Here is a 21,478-nt window from a genome sequence, read left to right on the forward strand (position 1 = left end):
ATCCTGTTAGTGGGTTTTACATGCCATAACTCAGCTAAGATCTGGAACCGCCTACTTTCCTAGGTCATCAGAACTGTAACTGCTTGTAGCTAGGATTTATCAGGAGAGCTGACTTTCATGTCTGGTTTACTTACTGTGTCGGTAGAATAAGCACGCTTGGAAAACGATTCCTAAAGGGAAGCCATGCCGTCCTTTTTGGGTTCCTAGCATGCCCACATGCTATTGATCTAGAGATACATAATGCCATCTTCAACTTGAGCTGAGAATACCATACGATGAAAATCAGAGTATATCAGTTACTGGGGTGTAATTACGCCCCCTGTTCTATAGAATGGCTTGTGACCTAAAAACTGAAAAAGGCCCTTAGCTAGTTCCTTTATATAGCAAATACCTTACACATAGTCCGGTTCTGTCCATTCTGGATCTTTTTCTGAACTGGGTGCAGCATGTATTTTATCAGTGCTTTGCAGTTCAACATAATCCATTTTTGCACATACCTCTGTTTTTCCCATGATTTTTATTTAGTTTGTTTATACAGTTTTTCAAAACAGGGTCCCCCTGTGTAATAGTTCTGGGTTGTCCTGGAACTAGCTCTGTAGACCAGGCCGACCTTGAACTCAGAGATCCGCCTGCCTCTGCCTCCTGAGTTCTGGGTAAAGGCGTGCACCACCACCAGCACACCACTTTCCCATGGTTTCTGACCCTAACTGGTTTCCTTCTAAATTCAGTAATTTCATTTTCAAAGTAAATGAGAGAAACTTAATTTGGGGGGGGGGATGTTTTTCCTTTATCCAGAAGACATGGCTAACCTAGTTTTTTGTGTTGTTTGTTTAGGAACGGTTACAAGTTTTTATACTGTTCTGCACGTGCCATTGGCATGGCCGACATGACCCGTGGTTATCTGCACTGGGTCAATGACAAGGGCACGATCTTGCCCCGAGGCCCTCTGATGCTGTCTCCCAGCAGTTTGTTCTCTGCCTTCCACAGGTAGCTTTGCAGGGGGGAGCATTGGGCTGGAGGTAATGGGGGTGTTGGGCTGTGGCCCAGAGCCTAGTGGAGTGTGTGAACATACGGTAATGTGTCTGTGTTTTCCTTCATTTGTTGGCTCTCTGAAGTGCTCAAAGGTGACTTCACAGCATGACTGTTCCCATAGGCATTATTACCCAGATACTCTCACAAGAGGATAGGTGATGCGTGGGGGTGAAGATCTGTCCTAGAACATACTCCAGTAAAAACTACCAGTTTGAACTTGATGATTCCATTTCCTTTTCTCTAGGGAAGTGATAGAAAAGAAACCAGAGAAGTTCAAAATTGAATGTCTGAATGATATAAAGAACCTGTTTGCCCCGTCCAGGCAACCCTTCTATGCTGCCTTTGGAAACCGTCCTAACGTAAGTAACTTTGGAGTGTGTGCTGAATCCTGTGTGAGCAAAACTCAGGGAGAGGTGCATTTTAGGGCATAACCACATCATAGTTCTCAAGCCAGGTCTAAAAGCAGAGTAAAATGGCTATTCTGCCCAGTGGGGTCTCACTTGATGTGCACCCCACGCCCAGGACTGGAGATTCGCCCTAGAGCCTTGTGCGTTCTAGGCCATTGAGCTGTGTTATTCCTTTAAAAATTGTTTTATTTTTATGTGGATAAATAATATATATGAGAGTGTGTGCGTGTGTGCATGTGCGTGTGTGTGTGTGTGCGTGCGTGTGTGTGCGTGCGTGTGTGCGTGTGTGTGTGCGTGCGTGTGTGTGCGTGCGTGTGTATGTGTGTGTGCGTGCATGTGCGTGTGTATGTGTGTGCGTGTGTGTGTGCGTATGTGTGTGCGTGTGTGTGCGCGTGTGTATGTGTGTGTGCGCGTGTGTGTGTATGTGTGTGTGTGCGCGTGCGCTGCCTTTTGTACTGCATCCTGTTGGGGGTGAGGGTTCTGTCCTCCAAATATGGGCCTACTGAAGGTGCTATTTCAATATTCTCAAGAGGACCCTGCTTTGCTGACTCCATGTGCACTTTGTGGGTTTGTCTAAAGACTTGTAGTCTTCAGTCAGTGTAGGGGTTCTGGCTTATGAGGAACCTGCTAAGTTTTCATTTCTTCTCCAGGATGTCTATGCTTACACACAAGTCGGAGTTCCAGACTGTAGAATATTCACCGTGAATCCAAAGGGTGAATTAATACAAGAAAGGACCAAAGGAAACAAGTCATCGTAAGTACACTTAGGCTGTGGCCAGGGCACAGCTGAGCTGAGCACAGATTAAAAACTGAGGCAGGCCCAGCCAGGAGGAGCAGAGCTGTACATCAGTGAGCACTTTCCTTGTGGAGAGCAGCTTCAGGGATAGGGCTGCGCTCCAAGTAAGTGCTGAGCAACCCTCCTGCTGTTACCTGAATTGCCAGCCTCACAGCTCATGGTCCTTTTAGTATTTTACTATTATTTTTTCTTATTTTACATATCAATCCCAGTTCCCTCTCCCCACCCCACCCCCACCCTGCACAGGGAGGGTGATGCCTTCCAGGAGGGATCATCTAAATCTGTCAAGTCATTTGGAGTAGGGACTAGGCCTTCCCTCCTGTCTCTAGGTTAAGGGAATATCCCTCCATGGGGAATGTGTTTCCAAAGTCCTTTCCTGCACCAGGGGTACATCCTGGTTCTGCTGTCAGAGGTCCCTCAGACTGCCCAGGTGTTCTAGCTGAGACCCATGTTCAGGGGGTCTGAGTCTGTCCAATGCTGGTTTCCCAGCTGTCTGTCTGGGGCCCATGAGCTCCCCCTTGTTCATGATCTTGTGCTAGACGTGAGTTGTAAAGTAACAGCTTGTGTCTCTCCCCAATCCCTTCCAGGTACCACAGGCTGAGTGAGCTTGTGGAACACGTGTTTCCACTTCTCAGTAAGGAACAGAATTCTGCCTTTCCATGCCCAGAGTTCAGTTCCTTCTGCTACTGGAGAGACCCAATTCCTGATGTGGACCTGGATGACCTAGCTTGAACAGGGCCTGTATGGCTAGGTGGGGGCACTGCCACTCACCTCCCAGCAGAGACAGTAACTGGCCCTCCTGCAGATGAAGACCCAGGGCTGCAGTCAGGAACCTGCTTTCCAGAGCGGGGACAGAGTCCCGAGACTGGCACTGCTGCGTCTTTCACCTTCCCAGGACAGAGGAGGTACCAGCCTGTGCTCCGTTACACGTGGGCCCTCACATGCTTCCCGTGGAGTTATGCTGCGCACCACTCAGCTGCATAACTTAAGTGGAAGAAATCAGAAACTGAGAAAGAGTGGACCAGCACATTGCTACACAAGTAAAGAGTTAAAATCTCCACTGGTCAATCAGGTCGCTTCTCTCTGTAACCAGGGCTTTCTCCAGAGGTTCCAGTTGTTGTCCTCCTGGACACCTCCAGTCTTGCTCACTGAACGAGAACAGCTGCTTCATGTACCACGTTGGGCAGCCCCACTACCTGTGTGCCCACCTGAGCCCACCTGCTCCGGCGTGGGCTTTGAGGGGCGAGCACCCTTGCACCATCAACCCCTCACCAGTGCCTGCTGCACAGTGAGAAAGAAGCCGTTCAAGTCACTGTCTTAGCCAGAAGAACAAATGCACATTCTGTGTCCAGAGTACTAGTGAGAGATCGGTTTAAAGTACATAGAAGGCAGCAGGCTCGCCTCAAGTGTAGAAAGGCACTTACACTGGGTCCTGAGAGCCACCCTAACCCTGACACTGTTACCTGGCATAAGTGGCCCTTTGCAGGTGGGTGTTTCAGGACGTGTGGATTTCTGGAGTTCTGGGCTTCAGAGTTGCTTGGGGGAAAGCCTTTAGCTAGTGGCATTGCCCAGTCATTTGGATTTCAACCATGTAATGAGTCCCTGGAGGCATGGAGGGCCTGCTCCAGCCAGCACCTCGGCAGTGGTGTTACAGGTGCGGCCTGGGGGAATGGGGGCCTCCATTTCCTGGGCAGCATCATACATTGGCCTAGTTAATGTGTCAGAAGAGATGGCTCCAGGGAAAGTCAAGTCCTGGAATCTCCAGAGCCTGTGATCAGCTGGGGTGACAGTCACCGCGGTGCGAGCATCACAAGACCTGTGGGTGGGACCTGTCCTGAGACAGACGGCCCTCGACTGGGAAGGTGGAAGCGAAGGCTTCTGAGCAGAGAGGGGACCCCAGATAAAGACATTCCCTGCAGTTGGATGGCTAGCCTTGTCATAGTGTTTTAATTTGCTTCATCCAAAATGATACTCACCTAGGTTGGTTTAGGAAAGGGGTGGTTATTTTCCAGATTGGAGAGTTGAGTGTCCTGCCTCATTTTTAGTATTGCAGTTGAATGCAGAGACCATGGTAAAATTCTTTAATAAAAGAAGAAACCCTTTGAACATAGTTCTCAAGCAGCAAAACCACTGGAGGCACGTGCTCCCAGAGAGGTGCTCCCAGAGAGGGGCAGCAGGCTTCCACAGTGCTGGCCTTCCCCATAAGTAGTTCATATCTCCTTCATGAGCTGTTTGTGTTAGGCAATAGGGAAACCTAGTTGTTTATGTGAAATTCTTCAGTTAGTGAAATAAGATTCTGCTAAAGCAGCCACTTGGCCACCTCCTGGGATTTAGCACACTTTGATTTAAGGGATAATGAGAGTTGTTTGTGCCTAACCTGAGCTTAGTAGAATCTCTGTGGTACAGAAAATCTTATCATGTTTCCTCTTTAGATTGTTTTAGTTTGTCCTTGATGAAGTTTTTGCCTAGGTAGTCTGACTCTTTTCTTTGGACACATGGGCCTTTTCAGAGGACCCAGCTTAGGGTCTGGGGCTCCTGGCCTGTGCTGATCCTTCTGCCCCAGTGTCCATTACCCCTGCACTTGTCACTACAGAATGATCCTTGGGTATTTAGGCTAATGAAGGTAACTCTTTTTCCTTATTTAAAGGAGTATTCTCGCTGAAAGTAGATAATTACTGTTACTATAGAGTTACGAAGTATTAGGTTTGTGCTGAAAATCCATTGCCATTTGTTACAAATGACATTTGTTCTTTCTGTGAAAGAGAGATGCCCTCACGTGTGTTTGCACACAAGCCCGTAGATTTCTTGCTGCAGTGTGCCCTTGCCATCAGTGTCAGGTGATACTGAAGAGACACTGCTGCAGATTGGCCTCTGAGTTGTTGCATCAGTGAGATGGCTCCCGTGTCCTCCAGGCCACTCTAACGTCGGTGTTTGCTTTGATGTCGAGTGTTGGAGCTTGCAACTGTTGTAGAATTGATGGCTGCTCTCCATCAGGCTGTGTAGGATGCACATGCAGACCTGGGGAATACACACTTAGCCCCGAGATCAGTACTGCATTGCCTGTGGTCCAACCCGTCTGCATAGTATCATGTGGAAAAAGAAATGTACTATTGTGATGACCCAAAACTAAAGCTGCTAAAATAATAATAATAATAATAATAATAATAACAGAACAGACTAGGACCAGAGCTAGAAGGCAGGGAAGCTTCTGCCCTTCACAGCCCCTTTGCCCATGGGGCTGGTCCAGCCATCTGTAGTGCTCCTGAGAGCATCTGTGAGAGAGAAATGGCTAAAATCACACGAACACCTTCTCTCTGCAGTGATTGTTGCAGGAGCTTACCTTACAGCTTCACTGTACAGTTCTGGGACACCTTGTTCCTGAGCTTGAGAGCGTGCTGGAATTTATTTAAAACTTGGTGAAGTGCTGTTTCCAGGTGAAAGCTTGCTTTGATTTGAAGATGAAGGAAGGATTGCTCTTTGAATAATTGCATTAGAAAGCATTGTCACTAAGCAGTTTAAGTTGTGTAATTGTAAACACCAGTACAGTACCTCAGAATGGCTCATATTTTGGTGCAGTGTTTGATGTTCACAACAAGATGTTACAATAATAAACTAACATGAACTGAGTGCATTGGGTTCTTTCCTTTAGAGGACGTTTGACCATCGCACCTGTGTTAGTACTAGACATTGGTAATTGCAGTTATCACTTATATATGAATAGCATTTTTATCTTTGTTGACATGTTTTCTAAAGGAGGAACCTCTTCCTGTTGTCACTTGTAAGCCCTGATTCCAGAAGCTCCATCCACAGGGACTAATGTTTGTGCCTTGTTGGTTCTTCCAAGAAGTGATTAATTCGTACACCGTTTCTCTTATAGTCTAGCTGCCATACCAGCCCTCCAGAGTCTCCGAGGAGTCCTGCTCAGCCTTCAGTAGCCCACCTTTATTAAGGAATATTAACAATAATTAATAATAACCTTTATTAAGCCCTTCCTAAGGTACGTGGCAGGTTACAGTCCTGATGTTTCCATCGGATAGCGGAGTGGACATGGTCTGTGATCACAACCCCACATCACACAGGTGATAACAGGCGTTAATGTCCTCCATCCTGTCAGGTCACTGGGCAGTGGGCACTACACCTGTTGGAGCACAGATTCTTTGACGCAAATGTTTTGTTTGATGCTGCTTTTCTGTGATGAGAGGCTGGGTGACGGAAACCACTGGCGTCTGGGTGGTGTGCTTTGGCCTAGGAAGGAATAGTCTGAGTAGGAGGAGGTGTTCCTTAGAACATTCTGGGGTGCTGTGAGAACGGGTGTCCATTCATGGGCCCAGAGGACCCAGCTCGTCCGTCCTTCTGTGCAGTCCAAACCCCTGCAGCCTGCAGCATGTGTCCTTCCTTTCCCTCGTAGGATGGCGTAAAGGAAACACGGGTGTCTCTTTGGCAAGCGACAGGGGCCTGGACTTGCGGTGTCTGCTTCCCTTTGATGCTGCACATGTGTGGGACGCAAGAACAGTGCTGGCCACATGCTAATCTGGAAATGACCTAAAAGACACCTTGAGGGGCCCGAGAGACGGCTCAGAGGTTAAGAGTGCTGGTTGTGCTCTTCCAGAGGTCCTGAGTTCAATTCTCAGCAACCACATGGTGGCTCACAACCGTCTGTAATGAGATCTGGTGCCCTCTTGTGGACTACAGGCAGAACACTGTATATATACATAATAAGTAATCCTTAAAAAAAAAAAAAACAAAAAAAAAAACCTTGAGCAGATTTGCACTCTTCCTCGGAGGTTCCATCTAGTTGTAGTTTTTAGTCAGTCAAACAGCCCTATTTGGTGGTGGTACATGTTGGGCAAAATGCCCCAGTCCTTCAGAAGTGCTGCCGGTATTCCAGTAACCGACAGCTCCCTGACTGACTTCGCCAGTTGTATCCTGAAGACGGCATATGTACCCTGTGGTGTCTGCCAGTTATCCCTGCTTGGGACGACACAACAAGACCCTGTCTCAAACTTTTTTATAGTTCATCGAAGCCTTAAGTCTGAGTAAGTACTTAAATTCACTCTATACCTCTGACTCATGGGCACATGACTTGTGGGGTGTGGTGACTTAGGGGGCTGCTCCAAACTCTCCTCCCCCAGACAAGTCCTGCATGACCTCATTTTCTATCTTAAAAAAAGACTCTTCCTTTTAACCCTGTCTCCTGCATGGGCTACCACCCAGTTTTCATCCCCTTTTGTCCTGTAGCAAGCATGGGCTCATTCTGCTTTGCCTGTTGGACAGAGAGAAGTAAGTGCATCTTTGCCAGCAATGGAGTCAAGTCACACACACTTGGAGGGGTGAGTTCTGTGTGGTGCTCTAGAGACCTGTGTCGGAGTGGGGAATGCAGTGGCCGTTTGTCTCCTGTCAGATCCCTGCCTTCCCGCCACTGAGCACTTACTTGGCCAGTTTGGCAGTGGATAGGGTCTTCAAAGAAAAGTGTGAGGAGAAAGTGCAGACGCACGCATGCGTGCCAGCTGGGTTTCCCTAAACACACCGCTGCTTTGGATTTTTCCATGAGTCATTGCTAGGACAGGCCAGGATACTCTGGTAGCCTTGGTAGCCAACTCCCCAGCTGTAGAAACAGCGAGAACTGTAAAATGTGCTTTCCAGCGTCTCTTAAAACCCAAGGTGTTTTCATAGCATCAGCCTCTTCTGCCAACTGGGTTAAGAAGACAAGGCTATGGCAACTCCGGTTTCCCTGCCTGGATCTGGGCGAGTTGCCTTTCCCTATGGGTGCTGGCTGACCAACAGGCTTTTCCCAAACCTGGTTAGCAAAAGCCACCGAGCTAAACTCCCCAACTGTGCCTAGAGCTTTGTGGAGCTCCTGGGAGAGGATCATTGTGCTAGAGCTCCTAGAGACTAATACGCCTGTCCTCTCAGATGATCTCAGCCTCCAGTCGGCCTTCCCATTCATATTGGGCCTCTTGTTGCTTAGGAACCAGGGTGGGTAGTGAGCTGAGTGGAGCAGTGAGCGAGGAGTCTCATTAGCCTGTAATCAGATCACTTCCCCTAACAGCTCCTCTTCAGCAGAGGGAACCATGGTAAGCCCCGGCCGACCTTTAAGGACATCTGGTCTGTGTTTACCAGGCAGAATCAAACACAAATGTGTACAGCCTGGAAGCTGACAGGTAGCAGTTGTCTATCTAGGTTGCTTCTTTTTTTTCCCAATCCATATGGTGGTATCAGATACAGAAGAGGAACATAAAGTGATTTTGACATCTTTATTGATGCTCCCTGTCTTTGCACTTATATTGTACATGTCATTAAGGAGCCCAATGAGCTTCATAAATAATGTCTGTTACATCCCCCTTTTGTAGCAGGGCCCAGACAGTAACTGCAAGCCAAGTGTGGGACAGCCCAGATTAAACTCTGGGTCCAGGCCACATCAGCATTTTAGCATTTAAAGAGAATCATCTGCTCCAGTGTTCTCTGGTGAAGGCCAGCTACAGGCCCAGCCCAGTCAGGGAGCATCCACAGGTAGCACCACATAGGCCCAGCCCAGGAGAAGCCAGCTTCTAGCCAAAGGGATTTACTAAATCTTCTGGTTGCCCAGTTAGAGTTCCAGAAAAAGGGAGGCCACATTAACAGTGTGTCCCTTCCAAGACTATCTGGAAACTCCTAAAGGGGTAGCAGTCTACAGTGAGGTAAGAGCTTTATCCTGCGGACAGGTGGAGTGTGTGTAGCAAACTAGACCAGTGTTCCAGTTACATAAAATGTATATATTAAAGCCTTAAGAGTTTTTACAACCTTCCCCTCCAGACTTCCCTAAAGGTGGGAAAGGAAAGGATACAGGAAAACACCACTAAAGGTGGAGTACATTTCGTCAAAGTCTGTGTGAGCCAACCTGCCCCCAGTCACCACCACATTGACTCCATCTCCTGCCTTCAAGTGCACGATGAGGTGGAAGACGCCCGGGCCCCCACAGGTGTGCACAGCCCCAGGAGGACGATGATATTCCAGGGACTCTCTCCTGTATCCAGCTGTGTGCAGCTGGGCAACGCTGGCGTTGGCAACGGACAGGACTGCTTCCACATAGGTATCTCTCTCCGGGGTGAGGGTGGCTGTGATCAAGTAGCGCCCATCATAAGGTGCAGTAAAGACTCCTAGGAAGAGCGAGGCAGACCGGTGAGCGCTGTGGTGCCCTCAAGACCCGTGCCACACAAGGCCCCACCTACCCTGTTACAGATCTCAAAGAACCTCTTGTTTTCAGTGTGAAGATGAGCTGCTACACCACTTCTCTCATACTGATGCGTTCCTCATTTCATAGCCCACTGCCTTAGCCTTGTAACATCCAAAAGATTAGAGCTCAGTAACCCCAGGACTTGGAGTAACATGATGCTTCTCACCTCCTAAACCCTGGGTGTCCTGAGACAGCTGTTGAAAACAAAGCTTGCCCAGCCCAAGGAGGCCATGCTAGCTCTCATCTGGAAGATTCAGCCTCTTGGATATAGATAATGTCTACTGTGCCCAGAGGCCCTGCTCTCCACCAACCAAGTGCCTCCATCCCAGGAAGGGAGGGTACTAGGCCATTAATACTAAGAGCCTAGTCTTCAAGTATGCTTGAGACCCCCTGCCCCCTTCCATGCTAACTATTTAAATCATGTCCTGTTTATAACTCGTATACCCTTTCAGGGGGTGCCTGACTCTGAGGACAGTTCAGGCCCCAGTGTACCGGGCCAAGCTTTTATCTGCCTGTCTGATGCGGGCAAGCCTAGCTCAACATCTCCTGGAACTTGCTTGACCTGAGGACGAGACCAGTGCTAGGAATGACAAAAAGGGTGACTGCCTGCTTGTGACACCAGCCTATGAGAGTCCCCACACCAGCCCCCTCGATCCCAATCAAAACCCCCAGCTCTGGCACAGAACTGCTAAGCATAGATTAGAAAAGGTGTTAAGCTTCGCTCCAAACAGTCTCTCTGAGGTCTGCCAGTGACTTTGATGCAACTGACATTTCAGAACCAGTGTGTGTGTCTTATAGCCAGATGGAAACCAGGCAGGGAATTGTGGAGAGAGTGGCTAAAAATTACCAGGAAAATAATGAAGACCCTGTCTACATAAACAGTAACTGCTACAGGCAAGGAGACAGCGCCCCATGGTCCACACGAAATCATCCTGGGCAGCCAGTGACGGCCTCCGAGAGAATTGTTGCTTTTAAGGGGTAGGGACGCCCCATGCCTGGCTGTCAGGAAAGACGCAGTGCAAGCTATAAGAAGGGGAAGAAGGCCATGTTGCCACAGCTTGTAGCAAGTTCCACCACCCTGCTCTCACAGGGTTCCCTGGAAACAGGCATGGTGCTGCAGACAAGCTCCAAAGTCCACAGTTCAATTCTTTCGGTGTGTGAGCCCCTTTTTTGGCTCACATCACAAACACAAGATTCTGAAGGAGTCCCTGCCTGACGATTCACAGATAAATCGTGCTTCGTGGCCAGTGTGTGATGAGGCAGTGTGACAAAGCAGCTCATGGTCCTCTCCAGCTTCAGAGAACCAACACAAGGTGGGAGGGGCGGGGTTGGGGCCCTGCACTTGGGTGGGGCAGGACAGAATCCCACTTCACTCACCAGTTTTGGGGTTGTAGACATCCCCATCATTTACCAGCACCTTGTTAAAGAGGACGACACCTCCATCTTTGGGAAAAGGCTTCTGGGTGAGACCGACTGAAAAGGACACCAGGGCAGGCAGTGGTACCCCTAGGGCAGAGAGAGGCAAGAGTACATGGAAAATTGATGTAGACTTGGGTGTGCGCTACACCTCCTGCCGAAGGTCCAGAGCCTCTGAGCCCATCAGACCAGCTGTGAGACACGCGGGCATGCCGTATGAAAGCCCCCAAGGGGACTGAACTGAGTATGTGTGTAAGAAGGAACGCAGTTGTATATGTGTGTAGGTGAGAACCATCTAGGGAGCTTCTGCTTGTGATTCAATAAAACCTGGACTCCAGGAAGCTCATCAGGACCACACAGAGCCCAGCCCACCCAAGTGCTCCCCTTGGAGACAGTGTGGGAGGAAAAAGTCCTGCCTTTGAGCCCCTCTAGGGCTCCAGTGCATAGAGGCCAGGACCTCAGGGCTGTTGGGTGTGGAAGGGCCTGGCTCCAGGCTCTACCTATGCCAGCAGCCCAGGGGATAGAGGCAGGAAGTGCAGGATGAGAGACCGCCCAGACGTACGATTCTGTCCAGGAAGCTGAGTAGACATACCTGAGGTGGCTACAGGATGTGACTTGGGGTAGCCTGAAAAAAAAAAAAAAACAGTGGGATGTCAAGTCCTGAACAGGGGTTTACAGAACTCTTTCAGCCTTCACCAGAAATGCTCAAAGTGGATCTCTACCACTAAAGAAACAGCAAGAACACAAGTTTGGAGTGGGTTTCTTCACCTGCCGCCCTGCACTTAGAGTACAGCAGTCGGTCGGGCAAGGAGACTCCAGTGTTAGACATGTGCAGACTCCCAGAGGACATAAGCACAAATGAACACACAAGATGGACTCGTGATGGCCACAGGCCTGGTGGCTAAGGTCACGAGTCTCTCCTCCCCAGACTGCCAATGGCTGGGTGCTGTTGCAGGTTGTGCAACCTAATCTGTTTCGAAAGGCACTGTGTGTGTTGTCCCCGGCAGGTGTATTTGTTTACGGCCATGTCCCAAGACACACAGGAAACAAAACCCACCAATAGTGGCTGCTGCTGCTGGAATGCCCACAGATAGAGATGGCTTTAGTCCCAACTCTGGTTATGTCTGATCATTTCTCTCACTCCTGGCCAGGGCAATTACATTTTTATTTCTTTTGCTGTCCTGAGGTGTTCTTAATAGCCACATGTCAGATCAGGAAAAAAATAGTTTACCCAAACTCGTGCCCTTGAAAGCTACCTTTCTGAACTTTGTCCCCTAAAGGTAGAGCTATACACCCACAGCACGCACGCACGCACACACACACACACCAGCAGGCATAGGCTAGAACAGCCTGCCATCCTGTGCCTTCTGAAGGGTGGACTTACCAGGTGCACCTGCATAGCCTTCTGAGCTGGGGATGGCCCCCTGCCCCATCTGTCCATCCACTCCCTGGGGCAGGCCCCTCCCGGACATGCCCATCCTGCCTGGAGGCCCAGCTTCTCCAGTCTCCATGATGACCCCACTAGAGCCAGGCAGGAAGGGCAACCCTGAGCGGCCAGGCCAGGCAGGTAAAGGGGGTGGCTGCAGGGGCCTCTGGGGCAATACTGGCCACTGGCCTGTCTGTGGTGGTCTGGCAGGGTCCTCTGGCAGTGGGGTCAGGTTGGGTGGCTCAGTGGGGGCCTCTTCTGAAGGTCTGGTGGGTTCAGATGTTTCAGAAGGTTCTTCTGCTAAGCAGTGAAAAAGAAAGACAGGGTTAACATGTCTCCAGGGTCCCAGCGTGAGGCTCTATGGCACAGCTCTTGATTACCAACAAACAGCTGTGCCTGCGTAGCTGAGGCATTGACCCCAACAGGATGCAAAGAATACCACAGCTTCAGACTGCTTGCCTGGTGTCTTCTGAAGAAACTGCAACCACACTGCCTCTGATCAGCCAGGGAGAGCTGGGGAGACAGCTGGGCCCTCAGTGCAGATCGTCACCCTCCAAAACCGCGATCCCAGCTCCTGCTCCCCATACCCTTTCTCTGCACGCTCACATCCCAGACACGTCTACCATCGGGGTCTAATGCCATTGGCCAGCCTCCGTGTCAGGCTGGTGGTCTCACTGCTGGTTCCTGAAGGGCATCACCCGTGGAGGGACTTCCCAAGAGGGGAACCTCCTGCTTCATGTGTCTCTGGTGGCCACCGCAATGGCTCAGCCCAGAACCACCAGCCCCTTCCTTTGTCTGAATACATTTCCAGGAACTGGCATTCCAACAAGTCCTTGCTACGTGCTCACAAAACAACTGAAAACGTACAACTTGTGCAAGCAAAGACAACCCACCTCCTTTGTTAGTCTGGTGCCTGCTGTGCCCAGCTGTAGCTGGACAGTTACAGTGACAGATACTGTAGGTCAAATACATGTTGATCCTCCACCCAAGAACAGTGGCCAGAGCACCCCCAAAAGTTATTGCTCAGCCTTGCCTGGCCAGTGTTCATGAGAGAATAATAAGCTCAAAAAAAAAAAAATGATTTGAGAAAATCACCACCTCAGTGGAAATTCCCACTGCAGATAGACGCAGGCAATAAACGTGATGCTATGACTGTGGCATCATGCAGGAGGCTGAGGCAGGAGGATTACAAGTCCTAGACCAGCCAGCACAGCTGAAACCTCTCAGAAAAAAATACAAGCATCCTTTCTTCAAAAGCAACAGGAGCATGTGGTCCAGAGACACATGGGAGGAAACCGTGAAAGAATTGAGGGTCTTGCACAGGTCAACGGTTGAAGGTGAGGACCATGGGGAGGGAAGTCACAGACGGGAAGCAGAAAAAGTTCACAGGGAAAGCTTGCTAATATATCCAAAAATTTTGGATATATTTTGTAACAGAGAAAGTTGTACTGAGGGCTGTTGAAAGTTGAGAAAAATAGCATGTGTCCTCACATATCTGAAATCTACTTTCATTTTGCCCATATGTGCATGTACGCATGTTTTGTATGTGTGCAGTGCACATGTGTAGAGGTAGAAGCCAAAGGTTAATGTCATTGCTATGCGGACCTCCCTTATGGCTCCCCATTATTCACTGGGGCAGGGCTCTCAATCAAAGCTAGAGCTCATTGATAAGGCTAGTTTTTCTAGCCAGCTTGCCCTGGGGATGCCCTGTCTCTCTGCCTTGTGAGGCTAGAATTACAGGCAGGCCTCCACGCCTACCTGGCATTTATGTGAGTTGCCTGGAATTCTGAGCCTTCTCCCAAACCTCTTGTGAATAAGGACTTTTCTAAAAGGTCATAAGCCAATTGTGGTGGGAAATCCCAGCACTCAAGAGGCAGGAGGATCTCCTTGAGTTCGAGAACAGCCAGTCTGGTCTACAGATCTGAATCAATCACTTAGACTCTGCCTCAAAAAAAAAGTAAATAAATAGGATGTGAAAGCCAAAGAGGACCATTTTTTGGAAGAAGGGTAAGAAGTGAAGGAGGTGGATTTCTTAAAGGCACAGAGTCCTAGAGAGATGGCTCTGTGGGTAAAGTACTTAGCACCCATGTAAAAAGCCAGCTTCATAGGCAATCTTGTGATCCATGTACATACATGTAGGTAAACAGCCATCCACATAAAAATCTTGGGGTTAGAGAGATGGTTCAGCATTTAAAAGCACTGGCTGCTCTTATAGACGAAGACCCATGTCCAACTCTTAAGTATCCACATGGCAGCTCACAACTATAAATAAATTAGTCCCAGGGGATTTGACACCCACTTGGGCTGTGGTGTATTTGGCTCTGCCTGTACATGTATATATACATATTTGGCTGTGTGTGTGTACATATATATGGTACATTGACATACATGTAGGCAAAACTCATACAAAAAGTCTTTTTAAGGAAGGTAGAAATGACAGACATTTGACCACCTACACACACATGAACATGTATGCGAACAAAACTCTTAAATCAACAGAGAAAGGTGAGGGGAGAGAAAGGTTCAAGTGCACTGTGCAGTAGTGAAAAAGTCACGAAATGTTTTGTACAATTCATATACACTAATTAAAAATCCACTGTTTTCCACTGCTGAATCCTGCCCCCATCACCAATGCCAAGCTCTCTCCTGAGCCTCCCTGCAGTCTACCCCCCTCTGTGAAACCCTGAAGATCTGCGGGGGGGGGGGAGGGCTGGAGCAATCTTGCTTCTGAAGCAAGAAGCAACATGACACCTTTTGAATGTGTCTATGGCTTCATTTTCTCTTGTCCTCGGGACTTGGTATAGGACCTATCACATGAAACGGCGACAGAGATTCTAAGTATGATAGTTACCCTGGTTCTATCCCCAAATCACTGCTTTTCTAGGGTCCTACTTGAGCAGTTTGAGCACACAGGACCATGGTGGCTTTTTAACATGGGTCTCTCAACACCAGACTCACACTGAAAGCAGGAACTAAATGTCTGAGCAAAGAGCCTCCAATCCATCTTGGGGAACTCAGGGCTCTAGGGGTGAGCAGAGGTGCATGCTGGGAAACTGCCACCGCAGCTTAGGGAGATCAGTGAAAAAGCTGGTTCTGACCTGGCTCGGGCTCCACCCAGTGTCACAGGGTGTGTCCACATACTTATTACCAAATCCTAGCAACGGCCGAGCAGCACTCCAGTCTAGAGAGGGGACTCATGTGAATGCACACATTCCTCATTCAGGAAGTGATTCCTCCCCAGAGCCAGGGTTGAGTAAGTGTGAGAACTCAACCCCCAGGCCTCGCTGCCAACAGGAGGATCGGAGAGGAGGGTTCACTCCCTGGGTGACCCCACCGTCTTCCAAGTTTTGTGTGGTGGCTCGTGGCTATAATCTCAACACTGAAGAAGCTGAGGCAGGAGGACTGGTGTGAGTTTGAGGCCAGCCAGGGATAGAGTGAGACTGGAGACTGTCTCAAATCGGAGGGGGGAAGGGAGTACTGATTAGAAGTCAGTGTCCGCTGCAGTAGGACAAGACTTAGAGAGCTATGGTGCTGTCTTCAGCTGAGCCGACACCATCCATCTACAGGACTCTAGTTTTTATCTGCTGCCTCGATGTCCTGGGGGGGGGGGCTGAGCAGGCAGAGACAGGTTGTCAGCGATGCACCTGGCTGACGAGTAGTCATAGAGAGGATTTGAGAAGGTAACCCTCACTGTTACCGCTATGGTCTGCCTTCCAGGTCTAACTCTGCAGCGCCCCCTCTGATCATCCAGGCAGATTGCAACACCCATCAGACAGGTGCTGACTCCAGCACACTGCACGAATGTCAAGTGCAACCCCATCAGAAGACAAATGCAAATATCTGGTTTCCCTGTGTCCAGCAGGTGTAGCCAGCCATTTGCCCAAGAACTGAAGGGGGGGGCACTACCTGGGGAGATTACTCATTCAGTAAAGCACCTGCCATGCAAGCATGAGGACTGAGTTCAGACCCTAGCACCCACCCATGCAGAAGAGCTAGGCGCAGGGACTTGAGGTAACCCCCGTGCTCTGAGAAGCAGAGACAGTCCGATCCCTGCAGCTTGTTGGAAAGTTGAGAAACTGAGTGCCGGGCTCAGTAGGAGGCTCTGTCTCAAAATGAATAAATAAATAAGGTAGAAGGACAGAGAGATGCCTTGGTGGTTAAGAGGGCAGGAATTCAGTTCCCAGCACCTATGTTAGGAGGCTCACAACTGTTTGTAACTCCAGCCCCAAAAACCTGATGCATATACTCCACACACACACACACACACACACACACACACACACACACACGTATGGTATGTATATGTGTACATTTCCTTAAAAAAAAAAAAGGTAGAAAGTGATTGAGGAAGACACCAAGATTGACCTCTGACCTCCATACACATATTGTACACCACATACAAAAATCGCACACATAAAAATCCTGTTTTAAGTTTATGGTATGTGTTGAGCCACATTTGTAGCTATTTTTAACCAACCATGTATGGCCTGTGGGTCATAGGGTATACCTGCCTGACAGAGGATGTTCCTTCCAGCCATGTGCTGAAGCTGAACAATCTATTCGTTGAGATTTTATACTTTAAAAAAACTCACCATCTATGGTGCATGCCTTTAACCCCAGCACTCTGGAGGCAGAGGCAGGCAGATCTCTGAGTTTGAGGCCAGCCTGGTCTACAAGAGCTAGTTCCAGGACAGCTCCAAAGCCACAGAGAAACTGTTTCAGGAATTTAAAAAAAACTCTAGATGTACTGTGTATACCCTATACTCAAAGCACTTGGAAGTTTGAGGCAGGAGGATTGCAGTGACTCAAGGCTTGGAAGTACCTGGCCAGTAAGAAGTACAAAGCAAGAGACTGTCTTTAAAATGGGGGGGGGGGCAAGTAGGATGGCTCAGTGAGTAAAAGTGCTTGCTGCATTAGCATGACAACCTGTGTTCCATCCATGGAAACTACAGTTTAAAAGAGAGATACCATAGCATCCCAGAACTTCCACAGCAGAATAAGAGGCAGAGACACAATTTCCTGGAAGCTGGAGCATACAGTGTGGGAGACACAATGGGAATATAAAGAACCCACTCCTAAAAGCTGCCCTCTGACCTCCACATGCCTGCAATGGCACGTGTGTCCTCTCCTCCCCCCTCCCCCGTTTTAATAATTAAATTTTAAAAATAAAGTGTAATCCATCAAACTATGACACTGCAGAATGCTAAGTGATGAACATGAGATGCTCCCCAAACAATAGGGTGTGAGTCCTGGGGGAAAGCCTCTACACCATTACAGCCTGAAGCAGAATAAACGTTGCTTTAGCTCAGAAACGTAGGCTCCAGAGCTCCGAAGCACAAGGGCCCAGTTACTGACCTCCTTGCAGGAAGGTCAGAAACAGACCTGCAGCGACAGAAAGACAGACAGCAAGACAGGTGGCGGCGGCTGGTGGGTGTGTGAAATCCCCCCTCAGACCTCACAGGCAATCATCACGCCATCTGAAATGTTCTTGGGAGGGAAATGCACCCAGTAGGAAGAAGGCCTAGCTCTGACCACACTACTCGCTTTGGGGGTTGGGTTAGAATGGAAGGAGATTCTGAGTTATATCACAGAGACACTAGGGACCTCCAAGAGAACCGAGACCCTGTGGCCACTCCAGGGGAGAGGAGACTCAAGTGAAGACACTGGAACCCACAGGAGGGCAAAATAGGTACAAGAGCTAATCCAGAACAGCTGTGTCACGTGCTACTGTCTGCGCTGACATCAACAGCTTTATCATGTGTTACCGTCTGCAGTGACATCAACAGCTGTACTATGTGTTACTGTCTATGGTGACATCAGATGCGAAGCCCTTTCTGTTACAGCACTCTATCCCACGGCGGAGGAGTGGAGCGGGGGTAGAGCCAGCCTCACTGGGAGTTTGTAAAGGATAAATTCACAGTTAATTCTGATACTTATATGAGTAAGCTATGAAGGGAGACACGTTGCTGACTGACACTAGCAGGTTCTGTCCTCAGCCCTGCAAAGAGTTAAAAATAAAATAGCAAAATGCTGTAAGGCAGCAGAGCCTGTAAGTGGACTCCCTCACACAGCTGACTCTGTTTTAGTGTTCTGCTGTCAACGTTGAGAGTTTATCTGTGCCGTCCCTATTCTGGGCACCCTTGCCCTGTGTGATTGCATCTCCATGTGCCCTGCCACCGCGTGATGTGACCTTCCTTCTGCTTCTGGAGCCCATCTGGAAGTGGCTTTTCATTTTAACAGCCGATTCTCAGTGCTCACTTCGCCTCTTCTGAATGGGAGATCTCATGTGTGAGCTGTATCTTCAGAAGTCACACAGGGCTCACACACGTGGCCATGTCCATAACACCTCTGTTCAAATTCAGAATTTTGTATTTTCACATTATTACTGTTTAAAGTGTGTGTGTGTGTGCGTGCATACATGCCAGCACACACGCGCGTGCATGCAAGCACACATGATTGTGAATAGAGGTCTCTGAGAAGGCCAGAGGTGTGGGATCCCCCTTGGAACTGGAGTCATAAGAGGCTAGTAGTTCCTCCCCAATGCAAGGTCTTGGAACTGAACTCAGTCCTCTGGAAAAGCTGTGCATGCTTCTAATTGCTGAGCCTTCTCTCCAGATCCAAAATTCAAATTTTTGATGAATAAAAGCTGCTATTTACAGCAACCAGATGCCCCCAGGGAAGAATGGCCTGTGAGTTTTGACTGGCCAACATACATATTCATTTATTATGTGAGTTCACAGACTTCTGATAGTCCATAGTCCGTCACTGTACCTTGGGCCCCCAAACTCAGTGGATTTCAAGCCCATGGCAAAAGCCATCAGGATACTATTGGCAGGCTGCCAGCCCCAGCCAGACTTTATGGTTCAGTATTTCAACAGGCTGAGCTTTTCCATTGTTACAGCTTACCCACAGGGAACTCGATAAAGAATAGGATCCTTAAGCCTGTGGCCTAACAGAATTCCAAGAGGAGGGATCCCCTGGCGTCGAGACCGGGAGCCACAAAAGGAGAAGCAAGCCCACGTGTTCTCAACACAGGAGGCTGAAAGGCTGTCTGGGGTTGTATCTAGGCAGGGCTGTCCCTTCTTGGAAGCATGACAAGAGAGGAACAGGACAAGAGACTTCCCTGTCCACAGCAGCACCGCCCCCTTCTCACAAGTTACAGGGGAAGTGCTGGTTTCATTAAGATTCATCCTCAGCAAGAGGCTGGACGATGCTGCAAACCCAGTGTCTGTTGGCATCCCTGTTATAGACTAGGTTATCCTTGGCCCTAGGCAGGAAGGCAGACTCAGATGCAGACTGGACACCAAGCATGCTCCTGCTCAAGGGGGGGGGGGATGCAGCTGGCCGTCCACAGCTTGAGGAGGATGAAATGAATGGCTGTGGAAAAGAAGACAGGGTGTCTGAAAGGTGGCTTGAAGGGCCAGCAGTGCCACTCGTGTGGGAAAATGAGAGCCTGGAACATGGGATCCAGGACTACACCCCAACCTGAGAACAAAGGGCTTAAAAACTCCCAGTGTGTTCAGAAGGAAGAAGCCTGCAGTCAACAAGGGTCTTAGGATGTGCAGTTGCTGGTTCTGCCAGGGAGATTTCTGAGCTCTGCACTCTCCATTTGGGCCCTCACTTAGAAAAGAAGGGAAAGAGAATCACCCCAGGGCTCTCTGTGGCTCCAGGTTCCACTCTCCTCTGGGATGGCAGGGGGTATGGGCGGGGGGGGGGCACGTTGTGGGGTGGAAAGGAGAGACAAGCTCGGCCAGGAAGAGATTCTACACACACTGTGTTGAGAGTGCCTGGGAGGCGGGTGGAGAACGTGTTCACCAATCAAGTGCTGCATAATCATCCCTGCTACTCATAAAGCATCATGGATAAAGAAAGGAGGTAAGTGCTCAGGGTGCAGACAACCTACCCAAAGCCACAGACGGAGCTTCAGTACAGATATAACCTGGTACAGAAGACAGCCTGGGAGAGAGCCAAGACCCCCCAGTTGTTTATCTATCCTCGTACTTTTCAAGTCAAGGTCCCTAATCGTAGCTATAGAACCAGCATAACAAGATACCCCCTCGTTTACCATGCGGCCTCTCACTTTCTGCCTTGCTGATACCCTTGACCAAACTTAGTTTTTCAAAAGAACAAATCCATCCCTGTCCCAGAGCAACCCAGAATCAACATATTCACTCTACCTGGACCATTTTCCTGCAGATTGCTCCAGGTTGTATGTCCCCATTCTATTTATATCTCAAATGTCACCTTCATGGTGCAGCCCTCCCTAACCATGCAGCTGAAACAAATTCTCGCCTCCCAATACCTGTTATGCTTTCCTCGAGGTACTGATTGCTAACTAAGGCTGAACCTTAACTAGCATGGCTGTTCTATCTTTTCCTCTAGACTCTTGCCTCTAGAGTGTCAGATCCATGTTGCTGAGACAGAACATGGCTTAGGAGAGACCCACTAAATAAACTACTGAATCAGGTATGGCAATATACACATGTGACTTGAGAACTCAGGATGATGGCCTGAATTCACAGATAGCCTGGGATACGCGTAACAGAATCAATCGATTAGTTAATTAATTGAAAGGTAAGGAGTCAGGAAAACTGACGGCAAGAGTAATAAAACACCACAATGGTTAGCCTGCAATCCCAGTACTCAAGAGGCGGGGGCATCTCAAGATTGAGTTTTGTCTAAATAATAATAGTTATTATTATTATTATTATTATTATTATTATTATTTTATGTAGTTACTCATCTTTCATAAGTTGGGTACCCACCAGAGTCCTAGAATAGTCATACATATGCATAGACATGAATAGATAAGAACACACACTCACAGACACACACAGCACACACTCTTACAAATCCCTCCTAAGCCCCAGGCAAGAGCACATGCCTTGATGGAATACAGGAAAGACCCAACTGTGGCCTGCTGGGTAATTCAGCCCACTCCGTGCTCTCACGAGAATGTGATCTGTGAGCAAACAACGGGCTGGGTAGCAACACCCAGGAGTTTACATTCCTGACCTGCCACCAGGTTATGGTCTAAGTACAGGTCCTCAGCCACTCCTCTGGCTGGGAAAAGTGACTCACCATTGGAACTTCTTGTCACCCAATGTGACAAGTGTGTCACCCATCAAGGGCTGGCTGGCTGCGGCCAACAGAATGAGTGTGGCAGAAGTGACTCCAAGCCCTCTCAG

At 48.9% G+C, this 21,478-nt stretch overlaps 2 protein-coding genes across 4 annotated transcripts in view; one reads left to right on the top strand and one right to left on the bottom strand.

Annotated features, from left to right (window-relative positions):
- Positions 1–5,862, top strand: part of Lpin2 (lipin 2) — a 59,211-nt gene extending 53,349 nt beyond the window's left edge. For both annotated transcript variants that reach the window (XM_051190921.1, XM_051190920.1), the window contains exons 17-20: positions 835–987; positions 1,277–1,391; positions 2,090–2,193; positions 2,823–5,862. In XM_051190921.1, the coding sequence (XP_051046878.1) occupies positions 835–987; positions 1,277–1,391; positions 2,090–2,193; positions 2,823–2,967 (517 nt within the window). In that variant the 3' untranslated portion in view covers positions 2,968–5,862. The remainder of the gene's footprint in view (positions 1–834; positions 988–1,276; positions 1,392–2,089; positions 2,194–2,822) is intronic.
- A 2,613-nt stretch (positions 5,863–8,475) lies between these two features.
- Emilin2 (elastin microfibril interfacer 2) overlaps positions 8,476–21,478 on the bottom strand; it is a 45,933-nt gene continuing 32,930 nt past the window's right edge. The window contains exons 5-8 of one of the 2 annotated variants that reach the window (XM_051190923.1): positions 12,249–12,587; positions 11,457–11,489; positions 10,826–10,954; positions 8,476–9,371 (exon numbers count right to left, since the gene is read on the bottom strand). In XM_051190923.1, coding sequence (XP_051046880.1) covers positions 9,034–9,371; positions 10,826–10,954; positions 11,457–11,489; positions 12,249–12,587 — 839 coding nt within the window. In that variant the 3' untranslated portion in view covers positions 8,476–9,033. Of the gene's footprint in view, positions 9,372–10,825; positions 10,955–11,456; positions 11,490–12,248; positions 12,591–21,478 lie in introns of both variants that reach the window. The other variant, XM_051190922.1, reaches the window with a different exon arrangement.

The sequence above is a fragment of the Phodopus roborovskii genome, unplaced genomic scaffold, assembly GCF_943737965.1.
Source record: "Phodopus roborovskii unplaced genomic scaffold, PHOROB, whole genome shotgun sequence".
Lineage (NCBI taxonomy): Eukaryota > Metazoa > Chordata > Mammalia > Rodentia > Cricetidae > Phodopus > Phodopus roborovskii.